Genomic DNA, 27,637 nt, shown 5'->3' on the forward strand with positions numbered 1-27,637 from the left:
TAATCTAACCTGAGGTGGCATTAAAGGGATACTCCACTTTTTTTAAAATATGCTTATTTTCCAGCTCCACTACATTTAAACATTTGATTTTTACCGTTTTGGAATTTATTCAGCCGATCTCCGGGTCTGGCGCGAGCACTTTTAGCATAGCTTAGCATAATCCATTGAATCTGATTAGACCATTAGCATTGCGCTCAAAGATAACCAAAGAGTTTTGTTATTTTTCCTATTTAAAACTTGACTCTGTAGTTACATCGTGTACTAAAACACTAACTCGGAAAATGAGCATATAGAAGAGTGTCCCTTTAAAAACAAATATTGTACAGATTCTTCCCCCGGACATAACCTTTGGTAAACATTGTATAACAATAATATACTTCTATTTTATGGGTTTAAATATGTTTTAGATTTAAAATATATTATTTGGGTTATTATAAGATGGGTTGAGTTTGTGTTTGCACAGACAAATAACAAACATAATCCAAATATACATTCACATTTACATGTTTATTTGACGCCCCTTTCTTTGTTTACTGGTTTTCACAAAAATAGAAGGTGCACGTGAACCCATCACTGTTCTAACACTGGGTTGAGGGTGTTTGCTACAAAGACCAATGAAGTCTGGGGATAAACATGGTCATAAATATTTTTTCTCTGAACAAAAACAGCACGTAAAATCTTTGATTCTGCACAACAACACAAGTCGAACGTTACCCACGGGGCAAAGATCTCGGCTGAGAACAACAAGATGAAGCATTAGGATTGCATAGGTTAACATGAGATTCTGCGGGCGGCTGTACAGAAGAGAGGCGGGATACAGAACGATCAACGAAAGATCTGTCCGCTGTTCTGTGGTTTCCCATCTTTGCCTCGTAAAAAGCCATCACTGCAACATGAGCTCTCAGTTTTGATCTTTTCATTGGCGAATTTGCTACATATTTTTTCTTTTTGTTAATGTGGTTAAGGGGTGAACAGTCTTATCACAATACGTATCATTTTGTGCCATCGTAACTAAATATAATAATATAGCAAATGAACGAAACAAAACCAGCTTTACATTGTGCAGCAGGAGTTAAAAACAAAACATAAAGCTAACTAACAAAAATGTCTGATTTTGATTGGACGTGCCAAATTGACATTAAAAAGTCAGATTTTTTCTTATAACTGATAATAAACTCATCTCATAAATAATTCGAAATGAATCCGTGCTGTATTTTCAATATCACCGATTATAGCGTAAAGCAGTCCTGCTCAAATACATCAACGGTTGTCATAGTACAAAATCTACCCAACGATCACACTATCAACCCCTACTGCAATCACTTCAATGTATCATTCCAAGAATGAACAATAACAAATGAACGTAGCCTCATTTCAATACAATTTACAGATTCAGAGGATAAATCGGTGCTTTCGTTCTAAAAGAAGATTTATTTTTACCTGATTACAGAACGTTCGATTTATTAGCGGCTTAGTTGCCGCTGATATTAAGCTAATTTTGTACGAATTTTTTCACGCACTCGGTCAAGTAACGTAATATCGAAATTACACTATATTCCTTCGGGGAAGGAAACAACACGTGTTTGAACCATAGGTGTCTGCTGAGCTGCCAGCCGATTCACCATGTCAACAACCTCATCACTTTCAGCAACTAAGACTAACTATTTATTAACCCTACGCTCACATATACGCACACACACACATGTACAGTACTGATATGAAGATTGGCCACAGACACGTCTGAACTTGATATTCATAAACACTGCCATGCTTCGATAATGCACGTGAAGACATGGTTCAACAGCGTTGCAAAAAAACGGGACTGGTATATGCACAGCGTTCATATAAGAAATTTCTTGGGTGTAATACAGCTCAATAAAGTTCATCTCAATGGACAGCATTCAGTATTAAATAACCGACTTTATATAACAGAAATATTGTTACAGGAAGGCACTTACAACTGAACAAAATGGTGCCAGTTGACAGATGTCATTATGACAGCAAAAGACGGAAGGGAATAAACAACGTTTTTAAGCAAGACTAATACGCTACAGTCAAATAAATGTGTATTATTTACAACTTGCACTTGGGGTCTGTTTACATCTGGTATTAAGATGCATTTTGGTCGATTTGGTCATAAATGGAAGAGAGAGATAAATTCACGTTCACACCTAGTATTTTAATTCGTCTCTTTTGACGACTTTCGACCACTTCTGTCAGGATATCTTCAAAAGGACGGTCGTTGGACAAGTCGTTAAAACACGAATGGGAGAAACGACTGTCGACACGCACTAATATTATGTCAGAGTCATTTTATTAACGAAAGCCTAAGGGGGCGTGTACACCAAAGCGTTTACGGTACATTCACACGGGGCGTAAGCGTTAATGCTTCTCATTTACTTTTAATAGGTGACGTCATGCATTGGCAAACTGAATTGTGGATCAGTCAACGTCGCGTCACTGCCTTTACTTGTGGCAGAAGTTCAACATTTCTCAACTTTAAGCGCCAACACGCAATCAGATCACCTTATACAAATAACCTAGTGCGACCCAGCCAATTACGTTTATGCAAGACCAGAGCATGTGTTGGAGCCACTGTGATTGGCTGTTGGCCACGCTTTAGAAAAGCCTTCCGTAAAGCGTTAATGCTTTCGCCCCGTGTGAATGTACCGTTACGTATGTTGTCAACTGTTTCAAATGGAAACGCAGAGGGGTTTTGTCCGCGCTGAGCACCAGCACCCTGTTTTTTCCATGCAGAGTTGAAAAATTTTAAACTTTCTACGTTTAGCTCATAAATGTCACATTTCACTTGGCTGTCCAATAACAGTGGGGGAAGTGGCAGGATAAATACCACAACAGCCAACCGGCGCATTGTACAACGATTGATAAACAGAACAGAAGTATCATAGCAACCAAAGAGCCTAGCTATGGCAAGTGCCCACAATTGGCATGTGCCCACAGTTGGCATCCGCCTGGCGTTTTCAGTCACGTTTAAATGCTTTGGTCTACATGCCCCCTAAAGGCCACAAAGAACACTGTAGGTTCACGCTAGAAGTCAGAACCAATGGAAAAATATTGAGCATCGTCCACTTGTGATTCGGTTCAGTCTGGTTAAGTATAATATATGCGTGCCCTTAATACCACGTGTAAACAGGGCCCTTTACCTACTACAAAGCATGAACTGTGTATTTTAATGATGTTTACTGCATGGCTGCCATTAGGTTTATTGTAAGTGTCTTACTGTAACAGTGAATTATTTTGTTTTCTTGACATTATACCACAAATGCCATTGATTGAAATAAAACCCAGAAAATCCTTTGAAGATTTGAGATTGTAGCGCATGTTACAACCAGTTGATGATAAAAATCAGAGGAAAGGGCAACAAAAACAAATCCAGCCTTTTTGCACCTACTTTTCAATCGCACATAGTCGTGCGAGTGCATTTCACAGGGAGATCTGAAGATTGTCCTTTGTCTGACTTTAGTCTGTTCATCGATCGTGATCTGGCCATTAAAAGATGAAACCAACGACTTCGCAAACACAGCTCAACACAGAACGAAGAGATAGTTTTTTTTCTTAAATAAGTTTCATATGATACACGTATCTGCATTTATATATGGATACTCGTTTCATACATTCATTCTCTAAAACTCTATTCATATTCACATATAATCTTAACTGTATATGAAATATTTCTTTTAAATTACTCTCATAATGTAGACTACGGGTCAGGATGCACGTTTCCGAAGGAACTGGGATAGACGCTTTATACACAGGAGCAAATCAGGAACAAATCACTTTTGTAGGGATGGAGTCAGATACTGCAGATATACAACAATTTACATCGTTTTCAGCCAACGTACAACATCAATAGAGCTATTTACATGGAAATAACGATGAACAGGGTGGTAGGAAGGGAATGGGAAGAGTACACGGGTGTCTTCGATGAGAAAGAAGAACTTCTAGATTTGTAGCGTATTTTAGGAAGAAAAAGAACTTGGTTTATTTTTTTACAATGATATACTTGAAATACTAAGATCTTCCTATACCCTGCAGTCTGTCTGGTTAAGGTACACGTGTTACACAGAGCAAAGGCTGTGGGTTTGAATCCCGGGAATACACATACTGATAAAACGTAAGTCGCTTTGGATAAAAGCGTCTGCCAAATGCAATACACGTAAAACGTAAATTCTTGCGATCTGTGCTTGCCGGTCGATAAATATTGTGTTGAAAAATTCCCCTCTATGTAAACATTTGCTTCTCTTTGTACTTTAATCTCTGTTTGCAAGGAACCAACTGCACGAGTCTTTAAAACATTGTGTGTTTAATCTGGAGACGAACTTCATCTGTGTTACAGAAGACACAGTTAAGATTGTTTGCGAAGCCGAGCTGCAAAGGACAAAAGAAGGATTTTCACAAATATCTACTCTTTGAAGCTCACACTGGACTTTGCCATCACCCGCTTGCAAGTAAAACGTGTGAAAGCTGCGTGTGCGTCTCCACCGAGAAAACGTGATTTTCGAGATAACTTTTACGAAACTCATCAGGAACGTAAACTGTAAGGTGCGAGAAAAGGGACGTTGAATACGTCTAAATAAAAAAAGCAATGATGATGATGATGATGATAGACAAGATGGACATTACTGGCAGGAAAAGAATGTAAAACATATTATGTAAGTAAGAAACTGAAGCAAGAGGGTGATGAAGAAATATAAAATCAAAGTGGAGGGAGAACTTCATATGATTAACGAAAGAAATGGACCATGAAAGAGGATGGAGGAGAAAACTTCAAAGAGTAGGAGAGATTTGTGATTCAAGGCAGAAGACTGCAGTGGCCACGTCGTCTTCGGCGCAGCAGAAATATCGGTAAGGTCTAGAGGTCGATGAGCTGGTCCACCAGCATCAGGGAGCGGGCCAGGTTGGGCAGGCTGGACTCGGAGCTGCCACTGTTACTGCGAGAGTGACCTCCTAAAAGAGGCCAGACGGACAGGGAGGTTGGGGCGGGGGACAGGGGAGGAGAGCCGTGACGAAAGCAGAAAAGATCGAGGAAAGGGGAGCAGAAGAAGAGGAGAGAGGGAGAGAAATACAAACGGGTAAGTGAAACTTTACGGAAAGTTGTTAGAAACCACCTGCATTGTCAAAAAAGGTCAGTGCGATTTTACGAATTAAGAACCTTAACTAACACATTTTCTGCGGGAAACCCTGTCCATGCAACGTATTGTTGGCTATTGCAACAAATATACCTGTGCGACTTAACTCTTTTCCCACCAAACATGGCAGAACATTCCACAAAAACAAATTACTACAGAATTTAAAGCAAGTAACAAAAGAAATCATGCATCGGTTAAGTTGTGAGCTTATGGTCAGAATCACATGTTATAGCAGAGATTAAAGTGCAAGTGTCAACATGGTAAAATAAAATTAAATAGAATAAAATAAAAGAAAATAAAAATAAAAACCAAAACGCGATGCCTTTGCTTTGTCGGTCTGAGTATGCATGACTCCTACAAGTCTTTAATTAATCAGACAAATCTCACAAATCTTTAAGGAAACATTTTGCAATTATCTATAATTACTCTACAATTCATATTTCAGTCATATGTGTGCAAGATGACTTCCCAGTTAAACATCTCAACAATGTGTATGCCAAAAACAATGCATTCAAAATGTGCTAGTGACAAGTCAGATCTTGTGACATTATTCACATTAATTATTATCACATGACATTATTATTAAGAGTGAGAAGAAAGGTGTTTGTGTTTCTCAAACATTACCTTGGGAGTTTTTGGAGACGAGTACCGGTATGGGGTCAAATTCATCGTCATTGGCTGTTTCAGAGGCCGGAGGATCAAAGCCTGAGATCAAACAGGAGTCCGCAGCTAAAAAGAGGAGATGGTGGGAAAAATACAGCGGTGTTACCAAGTGTTTCCACTATATACATTCTACCGTGGCGGCCCGCCACGCCTAAAACATCGGCGCCACGCCTGCGGTTGTGGATAGAAGGATACAGCAAACGAAACCTCGCCGGTTTTATCCTATTCTTTCACCCAAACCCAACTCTAAACACAAAATTTCACACGATTGTAGGATGTATTTGTATCTCATTTAGCCAGAGCCACTGTTTTCATCCTAATAAACCTACCTCCAAATCTAATCCTTAACTTTTCGGCATTTGCTGTATCCCTTCTAGACAAAACCCACGGCGGCAGGTCGCAAAATAAAGCTACCGAAATGTCCGCCCTGCCAGACTGGCTGTCTTAGAAATAAATTATTTTATGAATTCGCGTTGTTCACTCATTTATAAATAATTCTCCTAAAATATCATAATTTCCTCCATGGGTTTAGTTTCATCAACAAATAGATTTAAATGAACAGAGGATGATTAGGCTACGTCTCTGTTTTGAGAAATAATAATAAAATAAATAAGCCTATACGAAATATGTTACACTTAAATAATTATTAAATTGACAAAACGATTAAAAAAGTATTTGAGTTTCTCTTCTTTTTTTGTGTGACGCGCACTAAAACCAAAGCAGCAGAAGGCACATCATGTTTTAATGATTTTAAATAAGCACAAGGTTTTCTCCTTATTGTGAGTTTACACAAATAAAAATACATCATTTGAAGTTTCGAATGTTGTTTTACTTTTATCTTTATGACTATAAATTTAGGGTAATTTAAGGTGCAAGGTCATCATGCGTATGATGTTCACCGGCGCATCTACACCGACGCAGCGCAGGGCTGCGAGAAAAGACATTATTAAACTTTCGATGTAACATATTAGGAGTTTTTTGGGCATTCATTTGTAATCACTGTACTCATATAATCAACTTATAGGGCCATTAGTTATTCAGAATATAGACTATAAGCGCAGCGCGCTGCTGACCGCTCAGCGGTCAATCTTCCGTCAACACTCACATTAAGTTTCACATTAAATGATAAGATATTTGTCCAAAAACAAAAGGCTAAATAGTGAATACTGCTCATATGCGACTGCAAGACATTAATAGTTGAATCTGTTTGTAAGGAAACTTACATTATTACCGTGGGAAGAGAAGAACGTTGGTAATAAAAACTTGAGGCAGAAGGTGAGACTGTTTTATCTGTTTTCACACGAAACAGCAGGGTCGGGGTACCCGCTGGTGAACCGCATAATATTTGATGTAACGGGTGTAATAATAGGCTATTCACATTTCATTTGCAATGTAGATGCAGGTCGGGACTCAATAGACAAGAGTAAAATGCGGGTCTAACATCCAAGACCAAAATTTGACTCATTTTTAAATGGCCTGTGCTTATTTGTGTTTAAGATCTGTCTGAAGACCATTAAATGATTCTATTTAACTGCACGATTTGCGTGAGACCGGGTCGGGGTCTTTATGTCAAACGGGTCGGGAATAAAATTGCAGCTGATGTCGGATAACTGGTCGGGTGTTCTGTCAATCACAGCGGTGCGGATTATCAAACAGGACTGTGCATGACTTTGCAACAGGGAACTGTAACGCTAAACACGAGCATGAACTTGCAATGCACACTACATTAAAACTACAATGAAATATCCCAACTACGTACGTAGCTATGTAACGTTTTTTAAGAAAGTACGGTTTAGATCAAACATAGAAAAGCAATATGCTATAAATATAAGGAAAAGTAAATGACAGAATGAAAATTATATAAAAAAATACATGTTAGTTTACTGTAGCCTATATTCTACATTTAAAAAAATAATGTACATGTATAATCATCATGGGCGCCCCCTGCCGCCACAGCTGGAAAAAATCCTAGAGGAAACACTGGTTACCAATGATGCTTAAAACCATTTCCCCTGTTCTTTCTATTCTTGATAAGGTCACCTAAGTTATAAACAGCAGCAGAATGACCGATTGTACCTGGTGGTGTGTTCTGGGAGGGGCCTCCTGAGACAGGTGCGAAATCGTCCAGACAGGAGGCGGGGCCAGTGGAAAGAGAACAGCCTAGCAGAGAGTCTTCTGCAATCAATGGATCTGTAGTGTGGTGGGAGGAGGCAAAGAGAAACATCACATGAAAGGCTGTAGATATGCTAAAACTAGGGCTGCACGTTTTCAAGTTTTTAATTAACCGTTAACCGACACCCTTAGCGGTTAATACTCGGTTAACCATATTATGCGCAAGGCAACCCAGAGATACAGACACACGAGAAAGGGGTAGTTATTAATTTTTAACACCTTTAATAACTGGTTGGACCACATTTAAAACGCAGCGTAAGGACAGAGCAGCTTAAGTATGTCCCTGACTTTTGCGTTCGCGGGGATGGTAGGCTGGGCGAAGGTACTCGCAGGTTCCGCGGCCGCCTCTCTATGATGCCCGGGTGTTGGCTGGGTTTGCCGCGATAGTCTGTGAAACGGTGATTGCCGGTGCTTCAGCCTCTCACCAGTTAGATCACTTGCCCACCCCGACACCGTCTTTCACCGTCGTTTTGATATTTTCTTGTAATTAAATCATTTAGCTTCGTTAGAGAGAGCAAACACTTATAACTTAATGTGTCTGCTGCATGAATTCACAGCGGAGCTATACGCGAGTCACGTCACAGAGCAGCAGGTGTCAGATTTCATTTATTTCTGTCAGAGTTTGCGAGGCGAGCTGAATGACCAGATGATAGCAGAAGCCGCGTGCTTACTCGTTTTTGTTATAATGCACATATATGATGTTTAATATAAGCGAGATAGTTTTGTTGTATTTTTTATCAAGAAAAATAATAAACCCATAATTCAAGCAGCGCTTTATGGAGGAGTAGCCGGTTGCACTGCTTGGAACTGGCGAGTTCTGCGAGAATTACCTGCGCACATTGACTCAAGCACTTAATTAAACCAGCTGTTTATTCATAAGCACGCAAATTCATACGCGATTTAATGCAGCTTACGCAAGCGCTGCATTTAAACAATTGCGTAATTCAAAAGTGAAAGTAAAATGCGCACGTCTGCATGCATTAACCGGTTCTGTCACCGCAGCAACCCTAGGTTGTACATGAAGTATATAAGCACTGCATTGCAATACTTGCATTTTGCCCTGTCATTCTCAATTTTAAAGTGCTCCCACGCTGTGCTTTTCTTTGCCCGCTTCATATTAGAAAACTGCTACTACTTGTGGACATTACAAATGTCTGGGAGCGCTTTGGCGGTCTCTGGTGGTGCAAAAATGTATTACAACTAAATTCAATGCACGTCATTGGTGCCACTTAACCGAGCAAAATGTTTCACTCGGTTAAACAATTTTTAACGGTTAATCGGTTAACCTTGGACACCCCTAGCTAAAACAATACACAGCACATTCACATATTACTATACACAATGTAACTTAAAGCCGTGGGTAAAGTTAGTATATCCTGTAATACAGATTTGTGACAAATGTGTACAGTTTAAATGAAAACTGCAATAACATTTTTGTTGTGCTGAAATATGCGTCTTAAACATGCAGAGGAACTTTTCATGAGGCGGAAGCAACACACCTTCAATATTATTTACTGCTAAATAAAAGCAACACCTCAAAAACCAGTACGTTGTGATGCCAACACAGATTTGCACCATAGTTTTGGAAAATGCTAATACTTCACCTGCTAGCGTTGCAGATGGCGGCTCTGTCTCTGCAGAGTACAGCTGTGACCGGGGAGGATCCAAACCAGGAATCAGTGAGTCCAAACACACTTCTGTATTGCCTGGAAAATAATAATAAAATAAATGAACTCCCCATTTCTAGAAAAAGATAAAATTTGACTTACATACAAAGCGGCCTATTGTACTTCTTAAGTATTTATGTACCATGTTTATCTGCAACAAATTATACCACAATAAGAGATTGTGTAAAATAATTGCATTTTATTTTTACGCAGACAGTCTGGTTAAAAATAAGTGTAAATTATGTATGTGTTAAACGAAGTTAAGCTTTGTAAGCAGCAAACCTAATAGCAAACATTAGTGACCAACATTGCCTGGAGCTTGCTTTTCTCAACATTAAAATAATAAAATTTTCCCTCCAGTTCAATTATTTTCACACATAAAGTAATGATTGGCTGAATTTACATTCACTTAAATGTAATGTTATGTATCTGAAAATTCAGTTTAGTATGTGCATGCAGTGACAGAAAGACAGACGGTTAGAGCTGTTACCATCTCTTGTGTCATCTATGGAGCTGCCGAAAGGGTCGGCCATGGACAGCAAATCAGGCAGCATGAGAGAGGTATCTGGAGATTTTAGGCCCTCGATAAGCTTTTCTGTATATTAGCCAGCAAAAACAGTTCAGGTTAGTCAGAAATCACGAGAGTGGACAACGGAGGGTTTTTGAAAGCAAGGTTGGTGCTTGAGAAGAAAGAAAACAGCTACTCAGGAATTATTAAATTGGTCACAACAATGTTGGAGAAAGCAGGACATCTTAGCAACGCAAGCGGCATGCATACAATGACTGAGCATTAATCATATTAAATGTTATTTCGGTTATTACAATAATGCAATTTATTGACCACAGGGTTATGCATGGTTGGCATGCAACTTTGCATTACCTGGCACAGCCAGCAGACCAGCGCCCGGTTCCAAACCCATAATGTCAACAGGTCTTTCAGCTGTGTGACAGAAGAGAAACAAGCAAGACGTCATGAAGATGATGAGGTGAACAGGTACAAAAGACATTAAAAGTCATTTATGATGGGCTTTGGCGAATGGACTTTGACAGACAGCTCAGCGGATGCATTAAAGGTAATTGATGAAAAGATGTTGGCGACATGAATGACTCGTTTGAGGTAACTATCTTAATAGGAGCCTCCTGCTGAGACTGGTGACCACCTACAGTTACCTCACAAGTATCGAGCACGCTGAAGTGGGGGATGATTTGTAAGGAACTTCAGATACACCAAAGTAAACATTTGAACATTAAAAAACGGATTAAGAAGGTCCGCAGCGTTGCCAGGATTTCTTTATACTGCAAGGGCTGTGTGCTTTAAGCCAGGCACTTTTTCTTCATACAAAGCAAGCTACACGTTTATCAGGCGCTTCATCTCACCGCATGACCAGCTCGTTTAAAAGCAAGGCAGTGTTGCCAGGTCCTCTGCCTTTCGGCGGAGTTCTAAATTGGGATATTTTTATCTTTTTCTGCAAGGTTGATGTTTTTCTTAGGGTTAGAGATGGAAGGATTTGGTTCATTAGTTGGTATTTGGGATGCTTTTGGACTACTTTTGTATAGCCATTGGGCTTGTATGGTTACACAGATCTGGCAACCCTGACAGGACAATCACGGAAACAAAAGAACGCTGGTTCTCATTCTGGCATAATGGTCGGGAGCTTTGCTGGCGTAACATAAGCAATGATATTACGCAGCGCCTGAAAATAGTCCTCTTGGTAACTTTAAATAGCAGGGGACTATTTTCGGGCACTGCGTAAAATCATTGTGCCTCCTGCAGCCATGTTACGGCAGCAAAGTCCTTGATTATTACGCCAGAATGAGAATAAAGAAAATCGCAACTTTTAATTTTCCGTCTGTCTTAGTAAACGATGTAACTACAGAAGAGTCAAGTTTTAAATAGGAAAAATATCGCAATGCTAATGGTCTAATCAGTTTCAATGGATTATGCTAAGCTATGCTAAAAGTGGTACCGCCAGACCCGGAGATCGGCTGAATAAATTCCAAAACTGTAAAAATCAAATATTCAACTCTAGGGGAGCTGGAAAATGAGCATATTTAAGTATGGAGTGGAGTGGAGTGTCCCTTTAAGGATTAAAATATCAAAATCAAAAAGGTAATATTAGTTAAACTCTGTAGTAGTGTGTGGCTTTTGAACTTTTAAAAGTTCACTTCTACACGTAAAAATCCCAATTTAGTACATTATTTAGCTATAATAAGTGAAAAAATCGAATTGAGTGATTTTTTTCCGATTAATCAGAAAAAAATAATCGCCCGTTTAATCGCTTATGAAAATAACCATTAGTTGCAGCCCTAGTCTGTAAATGGCCCATATATTTCATTCATGCATGTGGACTAACATTATACGCAAGTGGTTGGTTGGTGAAAAATTACAATGTCTTGTTAAATGATCAAGACTAATTTAGGATGCACCTACCAGCAGATAAGGGAGCGGGTTCTGCGGCCTCCAGCCCAGGAATAAGACTTTCAGTGACAATAAGAGGTTCCACGGGTTCTGCCGCCACCAAAACAATACAAGTTCGCAATTACACCGCTGCATTATACAATCACAAAATTATCAAAACATGTGCAAGCTCAGTTACCGTCAACTAGCTTAGTGAAGTCTTTGTTAAGCAGGTCCTCAGCTGTGAGTTTGGAAAAATTGTCGTCGCCAAAGGGATTCCAGGAGGGTTGATCCGGGGGGCTGGTCAAGCTAGCGGCTGAATCCTGAGGGGTAGATACGTTACCCTGCTGGACAGGCTGGTATACACTTTGTTGAGAAGACTGGGGCGAGTTTGATGGGGTGGTGCTAGCTGACCTAAATTTGTAAAAGAAGTACAAATACTGGTAATGCAGAAAGCATAGTGGCAGTGTGCTGGGATTTCAAAAACTTTATATACTCCGTTATCGATAGCTTAAATTTCTCACTTGGATTTGTTTAGGCTGGCCTCTGCTGTGGCTGCCTGCAGTTGTTGAGTGGACTGACTGACCGGCACTCCGAACATGGCGCTGTGGGTGACATCACTCTGGATGCGCCTATGCCCCGCCTTCTGGGCTGTCCTTGGAGAAGAGGGAGGGGTTTGGGATAGGCCAGGGGCGGCAGGCTGAAAGTCAGAAGACAACAACAGAGAATCAGGTAAAAGCTTACGAAATGCTAAAAGTAAAGACAGGATGATGTGCAAATGAGGTTTAGATGCTATGAAATGCCATCAACAAAATGATTAAATTTAAAAACATTTTAAAAAACAACAAACATGATTTTGTATAGCAGACTTGGACTTTGTTCAGTGTGGCATCAAAAACTAATTAATGCAAAATCTTTTTAAAATCTTACTATAAAAAATTGTATATTTGCCAATCACGTGTTTAGTATGAAGTCAGATAAGATATCAGCTTTATGAGTTCAACGCCGTGAGAAAGTGTCATGTGAAAAGATTTTTGTTTTCTATCCAACGTTCCACTGTAAAACTTTCAGATGTCTCTTTGGATTAATGCATGAATTATTTTCAAGCGATACTCCAACCAAATATCAAAATTACCCCATGATTACCCTCAGGCAATCCGAGATACGCGTGTCCATCTTTCAAACAAACACATTTGAAGTTATTTATGTAAATGAATTTCAGCGTAGTGAACGAGCGTTGCCTTTGCACATTGACTTTTGTGAATCACATGAGCACAAGATGGCGTATGGATATATGTATCTCAAATTGCTTGAGGGAAGGGCTTGGCAAAAAAAATGTATTTTTCGATTAATCGTTTTTTTCCGTGGTTGATTCAAAATCAATTCTCCAAGGCCACGAATCGATTTTTTTTTTCAATTTTATTTCCGCAAACATTGAACATAAGATTAAAGGTGCTCTAAGCGAATTCACGGATTTTAGACCATAAAACATTTTTTGTTACATACAGAAAACATCTCCTCACTATCTGCTTGCTGCCTGTCCGCTGATCAAACTTTAAAAAAAAACGCGACCTCTGTAGACAACCTAGGCTCCACAAACTGCAATAAAAACAAAGTGGCCAAACCTACCACCAGAAATGATAACAAAGTGTTTGAGCCAATAAACGACAAGAAGGATTTGGGGGTGGGGGTTGGCCGCTTTCATGAAAGCACAGAAGGGAGGGAAAGGAGTTAGCTACGCTCCGTTTGTTTGAAAACAGTTCAAACATCAACAAAAAGTGACGTCGCACAGATTCGCTTAGAGTTCCTTAAACATTAATCTAATTACTAGTCTTCTCCACTAGATGTCACCCTTTTTTTTGCCTTGCGCGATGTTACCAAGGAGCGAGAGGCGAGCCTGCCATTCATTCATTTATTAAGTCTATATTCTAATATATTATAATATAATATAATATTCTATATAATCTATATTCATTGAGTTGAATCAAGAATCGAGTTTGAAAATCGAGCCAAGAATCGGAATCGAATCGAAATCTTGTGAATCGAAATCAAATCGATCTGGAACATCTGAATCGATACCCAGTCCTACTAGAGCAGGAGTGGGGAGCCCTGGGTCCTGGGGGGCCGCTGTCCTGCAGAGTTTGGTTCCAGCCCTAATCAAACACACCTGAATTTCATTTCCAAGTAATCCTGAAGACTTTAATTAGATTTTTCAGGTGTGTTTGATTAGAGTTGGAACTAAACTCTGCAGGACATTGGCCCTCCAGGACCCAGGGTTCCCCACCCCTGTACTAGAGGGTGAGTAAATCATGGGGTAATATTGATATTTGGCTGGAGTATCGCTTTAACAAACTAGCTGCATTTCTATTACCCTTCAAAATGGTGCAATTTTGCATAAACACCCATATTGCAAAAAAACTTTTCAGGCAATTCGAACAAGGAATATATCGCAAAACTACAATGGAAACGGTTTTTCCCATTTACAGGTCACCTGACATGTGTAAAAGTGTAAAAGAGGAGGTGTGGTCAACTTCATGTGGCGTCACAAGAACCAACAAGCGCATGACATCAAAATACCACAAGAGCAATTCGGGAGTCGACTGCTCTGTATGCTTTTGAGTCGCTCTTGCTGTATTTTCATGTCATACGCATGTAGTCCAAATTACTTTTTGTGAGGGGACACAATTATGTTTTAGTCGCATAACATCTGTAAACTGCAATGTTGTCATTTCACAAAAGTTTTTCCTTGACGTTTAGAAGTTTAGCGGAAATCTGTATCAGACACATAGCTATAGTCTGATCAATTTGATCGAATTTCATTAGTTGTAAAGTGCCAACATGAACATTCAGTCCTAAAGTCTGGATTACATCATAGCAAAACAAAATCAAAATTATGCAATTCACATTTTTTAAATCAGAAACGTTGCCCCATCACCATCATAATAAAAAAGCATGTAGTGACCGATCAAAACATTGAAAAGAAATCAAGGGTGAATGTAAAATGGATAATAAGCACCACAGTCCTTGCATGAGGTGAATGAATAATGATACAGCCGGTTCTTTGAAGCAAAGGGGACAGGGCAACATGCACTGGATGGGGGCGTTTACCCTCTCTTCAGCTTTTTCTTGGCTGAGCTGAGTTTGAAGCGCTGCTTGCTGGGCAGTGGGCGGAACCGCTGCAGGCTCCGCCTGTGCAGGGGGTGGTGCACCAGACGGCTGAACGGCAGTGGGTTGCCCGGTAACAGGCTGCTGAACCACTGATGCTTGTTTACGACGTGCACTCCGCGCAGGTGCGGTGGGCGGAGCTGGGCTGGATGGGGGAGGAGTTGCTGTGGCTTTCAGAGGGGCGGGACCGCTGGCTGCAGCTGGAACGCTTCCTCCCGCTACGGCTGTGGCCGAGACTGAGATCGGCTGCATGGGCTGTCACATAGACGGGTACCAGACAACTACGCTATGAATTGCAAACGTGACCTTCGCACTGCAGACCATGGTGCATAGATTTTGTTACGTTAAAATATTTTCTCCAAAAAAACATTCACTACATAAAATGGCCTACTTTTCATTTTCCCACACATTATGCTGATTACAAAAAAATTCTTCTAGTTATTTTCCATCAGTGACACTGTGTAGGCTGACATTTTTTGTAATCAATAGCCAAAATAAAACATTTCCTGTTCTGCAACAGATAAAAACTTCCCACAAAAATGCTGAACCGAGTCATGTGGGTTTGGCTCAGCTGTTACAGATCCTCATTAGAGCAGCGAGATAGAAACAGACACGTACCGTTTTCTGCTGAGGGACGGGAGGCGCTTTCTGAGACTGCAGCGCTGCGGCCGGCTGAGCCAGGTTAACACTGACGGCTGAAAGAGACAGGAGACAAAGGTGTGGGGTCAGGTTCATTTTGGGAACTTTCCGAAAAACTATCAAACAATCAAAGCAAATGTTGATGCACAGACAGGGTTCCCATTATAAGCCAAAGGTCAAATTTCCTGGCCCTCATTTATCATCAGTGAGAAAAATCTGTGAATGTCAACTGCTCACGTATGAGATTCATTAAACTTTCTTATGTGGCCAATTACAAGTCACAAATTATTTTTCTTTTCAGACGGACTGCAAAACAAACTCTCCTCCTCTCGTGCACGCCAGCGTGTGAAAAACAATGCAAAATGGGCACTATTCCGAGCAACGACTCATCCATAGAGTATTTCCTCATTAGGAAATATGTTTTTAAATGTGTTTAAAAAAGTTCAAAAGAGCTGTCGGAAGCTTTGTGGTGATGACATTAATGTGGAGAGATCATAGTTTAGTTTGCTTGTATTTCTAGTCAATGCTTTTATTCTTCAAAAAAGTCATAAAAGTTAAAAAAGTTAATAAATCTGTGAAGATTATCTTGGACAACTCTTGAATTATCTTGGATGTTTAGGTGTCATAAAATTTGGTTAAACGCAAAGCCTATTATTTGCGATAATGCATAAGTCTATGGGAAAAATAATGGGCTTTTTGGTACTCTTAAAGGACAAGTTCGGTAGTGATTTTTGTGTGAGCATATCAGTGAACACCCCTGACCACTCGGTGAGTTTCACGTCTTTGTAAACGAAAGTTTAATGCATTTTATGAAGGATAGTTCCAGTGCACCTATGCAGCCATTGTAGAGGTGGTGGGTGATAAAACAAACAAAATTCTCGGGCCAGCATCAAATGTCCAAATTTCAGTCAAAACCGTTCTATTTCATCATAAACAATCTGAAAACAGGGCTTTAATTGAAAATACCGAACTTGTCCTTTAAAAAAAAAATAAAGGTGCTTTATGCCATAACAGAACCTTTATTGTCTAAATAAAGAACCTTCAACATCCAAAGAACCTTTCTGTTTCAAAAAAAGATTCTTTGTGATAAAAAAGGTTCTTAAAATTATTAAAAAAAATTAAAAAATGGTTATTCTATGGCAGGGCTGTCAAAACCATTTACTATACAAACTAAAAGACAACTAGACCACATAAGTAAAGAAATGATAAGTAAGTAAAATCTGATTTTACCAACTTGAATAAGTCCTCATAAAGCACATTAACACAGTAATAAATAAAACCATTAACCTTTCTTTGCTATGAACATTTTGAACACTAATGATGAGTAGTCAATAAGCTTAGGAAATAAAATGCAACAGACTTAAGGGCGATTTATAGTCGTGCGTAGGTCCTACGGCGTAGCTACGGCGTAGGCTATCCGTAGCCTGTGCGTAGCTCTGCGTAGCCTGACGCTCACCTCACAAAATTTCTAACAGCGCGTCGTCTCTACGCGGACCGTAAGCGCTCTGATTGGTCCACCAGAACCCCTCCCGTAAGGTAAAAAAACTGCGTCATAGGTATTTCCGTTTGAGACGGTGAAAACAAAGATGAGCCAAGTTGAGGAGTGATTTAACTCAAACTGAAACATAAGTCGCTGTTTATTTACTTCCATCATTGCTGGTCTTCTCAAATTATACACAACAAGTTGCTATTTCTTCTTCGTTTGTGGGTTTACTTGCTTAGCTTCTTCTTCTGTGATGACTTCTGCTGCTACTGTGGTTACACGCGTGATTACTGCCAACCAGCGGTTTCGCGTGTGTTTGCACGTCGACGCGGACGGCGACGCACAAGTATAAATGAAAACCGACGCGGAACCTACGCCGTCGCTGCTACGCCGTAGGACCTACGCACGACTCTAACGAGCCCTTTAGTTTCTTCTGCATTACCTAATCAGTGTTGCCAACTATTTTCAATGGAAAGTAGCTAAAGCTTGCTTGGAAAAGTCGCTAAATGTCGCTAGATTACGTCATTGCCTCATTAGCATACCCGTGACGTCATCACGTCGTATTTGCATTCTTTCACGTTTCTCTTTCTCTCTGAACTTTCACAAATGTAATTTTAATACACATAAATGCCTAAAAATGTTTTCTCGTTCGTTTATCTGCTTCTGTTCTTATAAAACGAAACGTGTGTATGTTTATATTTAAATGTCCAAACAGTCCATATGAAGAGTTTGGTTCCAAAACGAGATATAACTTTTTTTTCCAAAAATAATTTTTTGGGCTGTGCATTCCAGTTAATATCAATCAAACTGCAGTTGGTTTGTTTTGATTTAAGCCTTCATAAAAAAAAAATACAACTAAGTAGCACAATAAAACACAATTAAAACATGATAACATAATAATAAACATGTTTTGACAAAAAAATTGAAAACTGAGTTTATCTCGTTTTGGAACCAAACTTTTCATATTTTTTATGTTACTTTAACTTATCAAATTAAGTTAAACAGTTTTAACTTGTTTTTATATGTTATGTCAACTGACATTGGCAAAACCAAATTGTTTTAATTTCACGCTGCATTTGATTTCCTTTCATAAGCAGTTTTCATCATCAGAAGAGAGCGCGTATACTGTACACGCACGGCCAGATTTTTATCCAATATACAATTCTGAAATAAACGTTTAAAATTCCATGATATTCCAGAAATGCCATATCACGTGGCAACCCTCCAAAGAGTAGCAGCTTGTGTTCGTACCTATAGGCTGGGTGGTCCCAGGGGGAATGTTGGCTCTTTTGCGTGGTGTAAGGGCAGCAGGCTGGATTGGCAAGATGCCCCCTAGTGCCTGAGGCTGGGACTGTGCCGCTTTGGGCCGCTGGCGTGGAGTGATGGAGGTTTCAGTGGTGGGAATGGGGTCTGTAAGTCTATGAGACAAAAACACAAATCTTGCAGCCAGCTCAAATGCAGCAACCGATTTGACAACACAGCATTACGTCTCTGGATACGTACCTCGCCTTGGTTTGCGTCTGGCTCTTTTTCGCCGCCGCTTCACTTGCTCGGATTGGCTCAGGAAGTTTTGCAGGAATGGGAGAATTCTGAAGAGAAATGTATGATTTCAAGCATTCCTGAATGCGTATTCACAAAACCACCAATTTAACAACCAATCCCTTGATCCCAGAAGTAAAAGCATGAGGCGAGAGCGACCTCAGATGAGAGGAAGTGAGACTAACCTTGACGTTTTGGACAGGGCAGTCCCGCCGAGCCAGTTTGAAAGCAAAGAAAGACACCTGATAAATGTCAGGCCTCTTATCAGGGTCCGGTTCCAGCATGTAGCCTGACATATCACCACCACAAAGAGAAGGAGAGTGAAAGAAAGACAGATTGAATGTGCTGCCACATGATGGAGGAAAAACCAGAGAGGGGTGTTTTTCGACAGGTATTAACTTTAAAGAACAGTTCACCCGAAAATCTGTATTGTGTCACAATTTACTAATCCCTACTGCTGTTCCAATTTATACGACTTTTTCTCTTCTGTGGAAAAAAGGAGCTATCCAAGAATATCCGGGCCTGTCTTTTTAACTAATAAAAGTAAACAGAGACGAGTGCTCAAGTTTAAAAAAACACACTACATGAATTGTGTGCTATATTTCCAATCTTTTAAAACTGTACAATAGCTTTTTGTTGTGAACAGACCTACATCTTGAATGTTGTTGTTGTAGTCAGTTACCTAATCCCATATTTTTATCCATCAATCACATCCAGGATAATCTTAAAAAGTTTATTATATTCTTTCACAGTGATTTAGAACGACTAGACAGTGAGCGCATTTTTAGGTGAACTGTTCCTTTAAAATCCAGACCCACAGCCAGACTAAACAGCGTTGAGACGCGTGGCACGAGGGAGACAGGCACAAGATGCGAGAGCTACTCACGGATGAGCCGGTGCATTTCTTGGGAATAGCGTGAATTGTCTGGAATTGTGAAGCTGCCGTCACATATGGCAACTTGACTCTCGCCGAAAGGCAACGTGAAGAAACAAAGCTTGTACAGCAGACAACCCATGGCCTGAAAGAAAATTGCATGCTATTACGAAGTACACTAAAAAAAATATTTAATTGGGCCATTTAAGTAACAGAACAACCTTGAATAAACTTAATGAAAATCAAAATTTTTCTTTTTTTACCCTTTACATCTATACAGACCCATTTGATTGGACCATTTAAGTAATAGAACGACCTTGAATAAGCTTATTGAAACACTTAAGTTTTACTCATTCACCTTTTTTACATCAGTACAGACCCATGTAGCTTCTAAAGACTTCTGAGAAATACTAAGAAACTTTTCAAAGAAGTTATTTTAATCTTCTTTACATTTTCAGTTTCAAGGCTTCCGGTTTCAAGGCTTGATTTATCACCTTACCTCTGACTTTTAAAAGAAGATAAGTATACTATGGGGCGGTTTCCCAAGTTATTGATATCTTTGCTTACCCAGATATCTGCTTTGGTGGTGATGATTTTGCCATTATACAGATTCACCATTTCTGGGGCACGATAGGACAAGGTTGTGTACCTAAACAAAACACAGATTCACATTTTTCACACTGCATCAGTACCACACCAATGCTTTTAAAGAAATACATACTATATATTTCTGATCTATATATATATTTTTTTATAAATATGTAAAGACTGTAGCATGTAAACAAAAGGCAATACATAACACAGTAAAATGTTGTAACACAAAACCCAAACTATAAAAACAAAAGAGAGAGAGAGATACTTTTTGATTTCATCTTCCACAATAGTCACTCCTTCAGTTTGAGGGTTTTGAAACTTCATAGTGGCGCTGCCAAAATCACACAGAACATAGTGTCCTCGATCATGGAGAAGGATATTTTCCACCTGCAAAAACAATAGAGACATCACATTTCTAATGGTTTCAAGAGGGCACTAAACCATGTGACACAGATACTACAAGGCATCCGGATGTTTTCAAGTGTTCCTCTGAACAGAAACACTGGATCAATCACACATCACTGCTAAGTGCGCCTCATTCCTGATTTTCTTGGACAATAATGTCCATTTCTTGGAACAGCAGTGCGCAAGATGAATTTAGAAAATATGAAAACAGTAAAAGTGAGAGAGGCAAAGAAAACAAAGAACCTTGAGATCGCGATGGATTATGGGAGTTTTGTACTGGTGCAGACGCGCGACGGCCTCGCAAGTATCGCAGAAGATCTGCAGAGCTTCCTGTTCACTGAAACCAGTCTGTAAGCGCTGATTCATCAGATTCACCACCTGACCACCTGCTCACACAAAATCAATAAAACACAACAAAAAAAAATAGATGAACAAAACTGGATAAATTAACAAAAATGTTAATTACATTTCTGACTTTTATAGATTGTAGTTTGTTCATTTTTTATTAAAATCATTTATGACAATTTATAAAATACATTAATTTATCATAAATTATGTGAAATTAAACCTGAGAAAAAGAAGGAAAAGAAAGAAGAGTTTTAAAAGAAGAAAGTTTAAGATTGTTTTGTCATGAAATTTTTTTTGGGGGTGGCATGACAAAAAAACGTTTGAGAACCACTCTAATGCAGGGTTTACACCAAACGTGGTAGACCCGGCAAGCGCGGGTGATTTACATGTTAAGTCAATGCAAAGACGCGATTTGGTATCCTGCTGCGCGGTAAGCGCTGCGCGAATGGCGCGGATAACGCTTTCCGCGCGAATTGAACTTGACTAGAATTTCACGTGCGGCTTTCACGCACAAATGAAGTGTGTGAACTCAAATGTTCAAGCGTCCAACTACACGCGAATAGCACGTTTTTGCCGCCTCTACCGCGGCTGGTGGGAATGCAGTATAAATATGCGTTCACACAAGACGCGGAAGAGGCGGCAAGCGCGACTGATTTACAAGTAAAATCAATGCAAAGACGTGAATAGACATCCTGCGCGAATTGCGACGCGGATGGCGCGTTCCGCGCAAATTGAGCATTTACACGTTATCGCATTAGTTTGAAAATCTGGCTTTGGCGGATTTTCGCACAGCCATAACCAATCAGGAGCTTGCTCTTAGCAGTGACGTGATTACATGACGCGAGCGAAGGCAGAAAAACAAAACAACAATGGAGGACAATCATCATCGTTATACGAGACATCTTCGTACTTTTACTGGTATTAAAAGGATCTGGTTTGGAAAAAAGTGAGTGAGGAGGTCGAACAATAAAGTTTACTTAATTTGAGCTATATAAGCCTCTGCCATGATGCAACTTTATATGTGAAAATCTCGAATGACTAGAATTTCAAGCGCAAATAAATCGAGTAAACTCAAAAAGATCACGCGTCCAACTACGCATGAATAGCGCGTTTTTGCCGCCTCTTCTGCGTCTGGTGTGAATGCACAGTATACCAGTGGTTTTTCAAACTTTTTGTCATGCTGTCATCTTTCTATAACAGTTTATTATGTAGTGTGAACATATCGTGTGTAAACATACATATACAAAATGCTAAAAATAGAAATCAACATCAACAGATAAATCCTACATATACAATAATTCCCCTTATGAACTTATGGTCAGCTTAACTACAATTCAATAATAATGCAGAAAACCTTATGAAAATTATCAGATTGTGAGACAGGAAAACTCATGGGTATAATACAAAGTGGAAATCACCGTCTGCATAAGTTATATGCAGTGTCTGGAATTCTAGTGTCTGGAATTTATACTCAAACTAATCTGGGATCTGTCTTTGTTTAATTAGCGCCCCAATGTGGACTACTTACAAAAATGCGGCAAAACATGATGTTACTCAGTGTTTTTCAATTTAAGTCCTCACATTCCCATCATAAGATATTTTAGGTATAGTATCCTATATAAAACACCTGATTTAACCCATTAGCATTCCTGAAAAAAAAAGCCTAAAAAGGATACTAATTGTGCTGTGTTGATTGTATCTTAAAAGGGTTTAGATCATTCGAATTACAAGAATCTCAGCTTTTCAAATGTGTGACATGTTTAGCTTTTTGTTTTTGAGTTGTTGTATTTGATGAAGTTTTGTGTCAAATAATGCAGTGTTCCTCCCATGGTACATTGGACTTCAGCTTATTAGTATAAAATTACCTCTGCAGAAGTCCATGAGGATAAACACCTCCCAAACATCTCCACCCCCAACAGCTGTGATGCTGGAGTCCAGGAACCCCACAATATTCTTATGACCATTCAGATCTCTCTGTTAAAGAATTTACACAGGACAAAGGAAAGTGAATAGGTGACTGAACCAGAGATAATTTAAAAAATAGTTTTTCTAAATGCCCATAATTCATTGCCAATGCAATGTTTGCTCACCATGATCTGGATCTCAAGCTTGCAGACCTGCAGATCATGCTCATTGTTGACATACATCCTTTTCAGGGCACAGCGCACCCCCTGACTTGTGCGTACCAGGAACACGATAGCGAACCCACCTTTGGAGGCAAACAAACATAAGACATTATCTTAAGGCCTGCACGAAGTGTTAAAACTTATTTTAACAATGACACATCACTACCCCCTTGTGGAGGGAAGCTTATATTAAATTGACAAAGGGACCAAAGCCTTATCAAGGGACAAGTATTTTAAAGACTTATCGCTGGGGCACCTGTAAGCAACCACCTAGAAACCACCAAAAACCCAATCATCATAGGACAAATCAAGTACATATTATGCAATGTGTCATAACTTATTTTTGTGTCATTTTTATTTTACTTTTTTAAGTAACCCTCCCTAAACGTCTCCATACATAATCCCCATTTCAGTGACATTAAAACATGGTTTAACACATAAATTTGTCAAGTTTAAGAATCCTATACACACTATTATTGATAGGGATGAATGTGATGGGTGACAATACTGAAATATGCACTAACCTAACTATAGAAATAATTTAAAACCTGTTTGAAATACCTATCATTGATTTTTACGCCAACAAAAATATATATATATCTCAGATATCAATATGGTTGAATTTGGTAAGGTTTTTATACAGGTTGATCATTATATCCAGCTCATGGTATTACAGTCCATGTATGAGCATGTGTTAGCAATGCCTCAGATTCAATGCACTGGCATAATGCAAAGTGGGATGTTGTTCTATAAAGGTGGGCACAGGGGAATCTGGCAGGGCAAAAGTAGGACACAAGTATGTGACTTTAACTCTGAAGTATGTAGTATGTCATTGTGCAGCAGCTGTATTGTGTGTCTAAAACAAATTTCCTTCGGGACAATAAAAGTTTATCTTATCTTATCTTTATCTTAAGTCTAGCTGAGTCAAACGATAAACATGACTTTCTTTCTGCAGACTTTAATGTGTTTTTATGTTAATTTGTGGAGCTGAGAAGTGTGCAAAAACAAAATTGTAAAGAGGACAATGATATCTGACAATCCGTATCATTCATGACAAACATGCATTTTGTTTACTCTTCTTTGTGTTATTAGGGTGTTTCGTAAACGTGTAAGATAAACAATGGACATGTATGCTTTACAACAAAGAGAAAGATTATTTAACATATGAACCTGTTGAGACTTAAGTTAGTTTATAACTATTATATAATATAGGGCTGTCACGATTATAAAATTTGGCTGACAATTAATTGCCTAATAAATTTTGAAAATTGTGACGATTAATTGGCTGTTTTATTGCGTTGACATTTAATTCTCGTACATTTTGTTAATAATTTTTACACATTGTTGTGATTATTTAAATGAAATCTTTTGCATAGCAGTGAATATTAATACACATAACACATACTTAAAAGTAATTATTTAATGATAATAGTTTATACTGCTTATCAAAGTTTTGCAGCATTTCTTTAAATGCTGTTTATTCCACTGTATTAAATGGCTTTGCAATGTATCGCATTACACTGTCAGTTAAGGCACGCCATTTGATACGGTCTCATTTATTCAGGTGCTACAGCTCCCCCTTGTGTTTTTTAGAGAGATGTGCAATCATTGCGGTGATCTGAGTTCATCGCGATGAGGTTAAACAATTGCAATGAGACGATTATTTAATCATTGTGACAGCCCTAATTATATAGTTTTAAATGTGGATATTTTTCTTGCAAAATTGTAGCGGTTATTCTAAGAAGGCCTTTATTAACACCCTGAACCATGTGGGTTACGTCTGAGTGGATGCACTTTTTTGGGATTCAAAGTCCCAGTTTACTACCATTATAAAGCTTGGAAGAAGAATGAATTTTTTTATTATCACTCTAATTGTGTTCGTCTAAAAAAATAAAGATAATCATACATCAAGGATGGCTAGAGGGTGAGTAAATCATGGGGTAAGATTATTATTTGCTGGATATCTATGCGTGATTCAGTATCTTGCTACATTCATTCATTCATTCGTTCATTCATTTGCAATATTGTGAGAGAGCAGAACAACACATGAAACCATGAACAACTTCAGTGGGTTCCAAATATCCAAATTTGGAGCAGACAAATAAACTAACTACTCTGAAAGTATTTCATCATATCACAGTTTTAATGTTCATTATTGGGTGATTTAGTGGCTAAAGGCAATGGGCAAACAATTGTGCCCCTGAACCATAAATTTGGGTTACTTCAGGAGACTGTATCTTAATCACCCAGTTCTGTACAGACTTGAATTGGGTGATTAATCAAAACAAACAAGATGACAGTTGATGAAAAAACACCTTCACATACCTTCTGCTAAAGTCTCTTCAACAGTCACCTGGTGTTTACCCACAGTAAAAGCCCGCCCGATGAAGTTCCCACCAACACCACTGCTGGACCCAGAACCTCCAGCTGCTCCTCCAGAACCAGGTCCAGAACCCACCAGTTCCCTCCGGGAGTCAAAAAACTTCTTCATCGTGTTTCAGATATCTTCTACTTTGACTCTTAGATCAACAAATCAATACTCAAGTTGGCTGTTCTGGTGCCTGAGGTTCAGATCAGATCTGACTGTCAAACATGGACTCAAAGCCCAAATCAGGTGCCAATCACAGTTTAAATGAACCGTGTATGCAAAATAGACAGACAGTATGTGCACTAAATTAAAGCAACTTTTTGACTATGATCAGACACAAAACATTAGAGAATCAGATGCTCTGATATGATTGATGTATGTTTGATGTCAATAACGGACGATATCACGGTATATTATTTAAATCCAGCTTAAAAACATCAACAGCAAAAAGATATACAGATATGATTGTTTTGATGGATGAAAGTCAAACCCTCCATCATCAACCAGCTGTGCAGTCGTTCAAATAACTGACTTAGCACAATAAAAACTGAGGTCATGCGTTTAATATTTAAACAAATGGCTCTTCCAACACTAAACGCTCAAAGTCATTTAAATTAATCTCTTATTTGGTAAAAATATATTAATAATTTAAATTCAGCACAGCTAAGCGCTAACGTTAGCATCCCTGCTAAATACGCGCAAACTAGAGAAACGTTTCATCCGCGCGGCGCTGTCGGAACCCTGCCGGTTAACGGTTACCGTGTGCGGTTTGATTTAAGCGGAAAAACACAATTCAGTCCGTTATAAAGGTGTTATTCATGGCGAGTCCGTCTGCGGCTTCGGATGCTGCAGATGCGCCAGCTAACCGGAAACAACACCGGAAGCGTGAAGCTGTCCACGAGCGCAATGAAAATGACAATAAAAGTCAATTATTTTGAAATGCTTAATAAAGTGTATAGCGGTCTAAACGCCACAAATGGTGCCTTCAAACCGTCACGACAGTCAAAACGACTTGCTAAACATAATAGATTAACAATGCTATGAATCCTTTTGCGAAAAACAGGCAATGAAGATCATCATTTCTGAATTATAAAATATAAATGAAGCAATATATGTGTCCATCAGTATAACATACTGTATTGTATCTTTAATTTAATTTAAGTAGAAGTTCTGATGTAATTATTTTGCATCCAGATTTTATGACCCCTTGACAGGTCATAAAGATAATCAGTTTTGAGTAATAAAATATAAATACAGCAATATATGTGTCAATCAGTATAAAATGCTGTACTTTGTCTTTAATTTAATTAAAAAGAAAGGCCTGATGTAATTATTTTGCATTCAGATTTTATGACCCCTTGACAGGTCATAGAGATCATCACTAATGAATTATGAAATATAAATGCAGTTATATATATGTCCATCAGTATAACATGCTGTAATTTGTCTTTAGCTATTTAAAAAAAAAATACCCGATATAAATATTTTACATACAGACTTTATGACCTTTGCTAAACTACACTGAGTGTGTTTGTGTATGACCACATGCAAACCTATAGCAAATGAGCCAGAGTGGCATAAACCAATGAAATGCCCTTGGGGGGAATTACTGCTGCGGATGAAATCATCCCCTACTATAACACTCTTTGAGGGGACAGCCATTTTGTAGTGGGTTTTGAAACCACAGGCCTGTCCAAATCCTTGCACTTGGCCTAGTTGATATGTCTACAAGACGTATTTCTTGTATTTAAAGGCGGGGTGCATGATCTCAAAACCAATGATGACATTTGAAATCAACTAAACAAACACGCCTCTACCCCAATAGAATCTGACCTTTTTTGATAGACCCGCCCCACACATACGCAACCCAGACAAAAATTGGTTAGTAGACATGCACTGAACTGCTGATTGGCTGCAAGTGTGTTTTTGTACTCGGACTGACTCCCTTTTCCAAAGTTGTTTTCAAAACTCATGCAACCCGCCTTTGGAACTTGGCCTTGGTAGCACCACGGTATTCTCCATGAACCTGGAATATTGTGTAAATAT

General features: G+C 39.0%; 1 protein-coding gene across 4 annotated transcripts in view; it reads right to left on the minus strand.

Annotated features, from left to right (window-relative positions):
• aak1b (AP2 associated kinase 1b) overlaps positions 1–26,489 on the minus strand; it is a 30,179-nt gene extending 3,690 nt beyond the window's left edge. The window contains exons 1-21 of one of the 4 annotated variants that reach the window (XM_055207782.2): positions 25,549–26,489; positions 23,188–23,306; positions 22,963–23,071; positions 20,993–21,135; positions 20,610–20,731; positions 20,318–20,399; positions 19,763–19,895; positions 19,062–19,165; positions 18,841–18,926; positions 18,589–18,755; positions 15,834–15,910; positions 15,159–15,470; positions 12,575–12,750; positions 12,250–12,464; positions 12,084–12,161; positions 10,533–10,592; positions 10,143–10,247; positions 9,590–9,691; positions 7,890–8,003; positions 5,775–5,879; positions 489–4,968 (exon numbers count right to left, since the gene is read on the minus strand). In XM_055207782.2, the coding sequence (XP_055063757.2) occupies positions 4,874–4,968; positions 5,775–5,879; positions 7,890–8,003; positions 9,590–9,691; positions 10,143–10,247; positions 10,533–10,592; positions 12,084–12,161; positions 12,250–12,464; positions 12,575–12,750; positions 15,159–15,470; positions 15,834–15,910; positions 18,589–18,755; positions 18,841–18,926; positions 19,062–19,165; positions 19,763–19,895; positions 20,318–20,399; positions 20,610–20,731; positions 20,993–21,135; positions 22,963–23,071; positions 23,188–23,306; positions 25,549–25,714 (2,670 nt within the window). In that variant the 5' untranslated portion in view covers positions 25,715–26,489 and the 3' untranslated portion in view covers positions 489–4,873. Of the gene's footprint in view, positions 1–488; positions 4,969–5,774; positions 5,880–7,889; positions 8,004–9,589; positions 9,692–10,142; positions 10,248–10,532; positions 10,593–12,083; positions 12,162–12,249; positions 12,465–12,574; positions 12,751–15,158; positions 15,471–15,833; positions 15,911–18,588; positions 18,756–18,840; positions 18,927–19,061; positions 19,166–19,762; positions 19,896–20,317; positions 20,400–20,609; positions 20,732–20,992; positions 21,136–22,962; positions 23,072–23,187; positions 23,307–25,548 lie in introns of those variants that run through there. The other 3 variants (XM_055207778.2, XM_055207779.2, XM_055207781.2) reach the window with 3 other exon arrangements.
• Between the last annotated feature and the right edge of the window lie 1,148 nt (positions 26,490–27,637).

Source organism: Misgurnus anguillicaudatus, chromosome 12, assembly GCF_027580225.2.
Source record: "Misgurnus anguillicaudatus chromosome 12, ASM2758022v2, whole genome shotgun sequence".
Taxonomy (NCBI): Eukaryota; Metazoa; Chordata; class Actinopteri; order Cypriniformes; family Cobitidae; genus Misgurnus; species Misgurnus anguillicaudatus.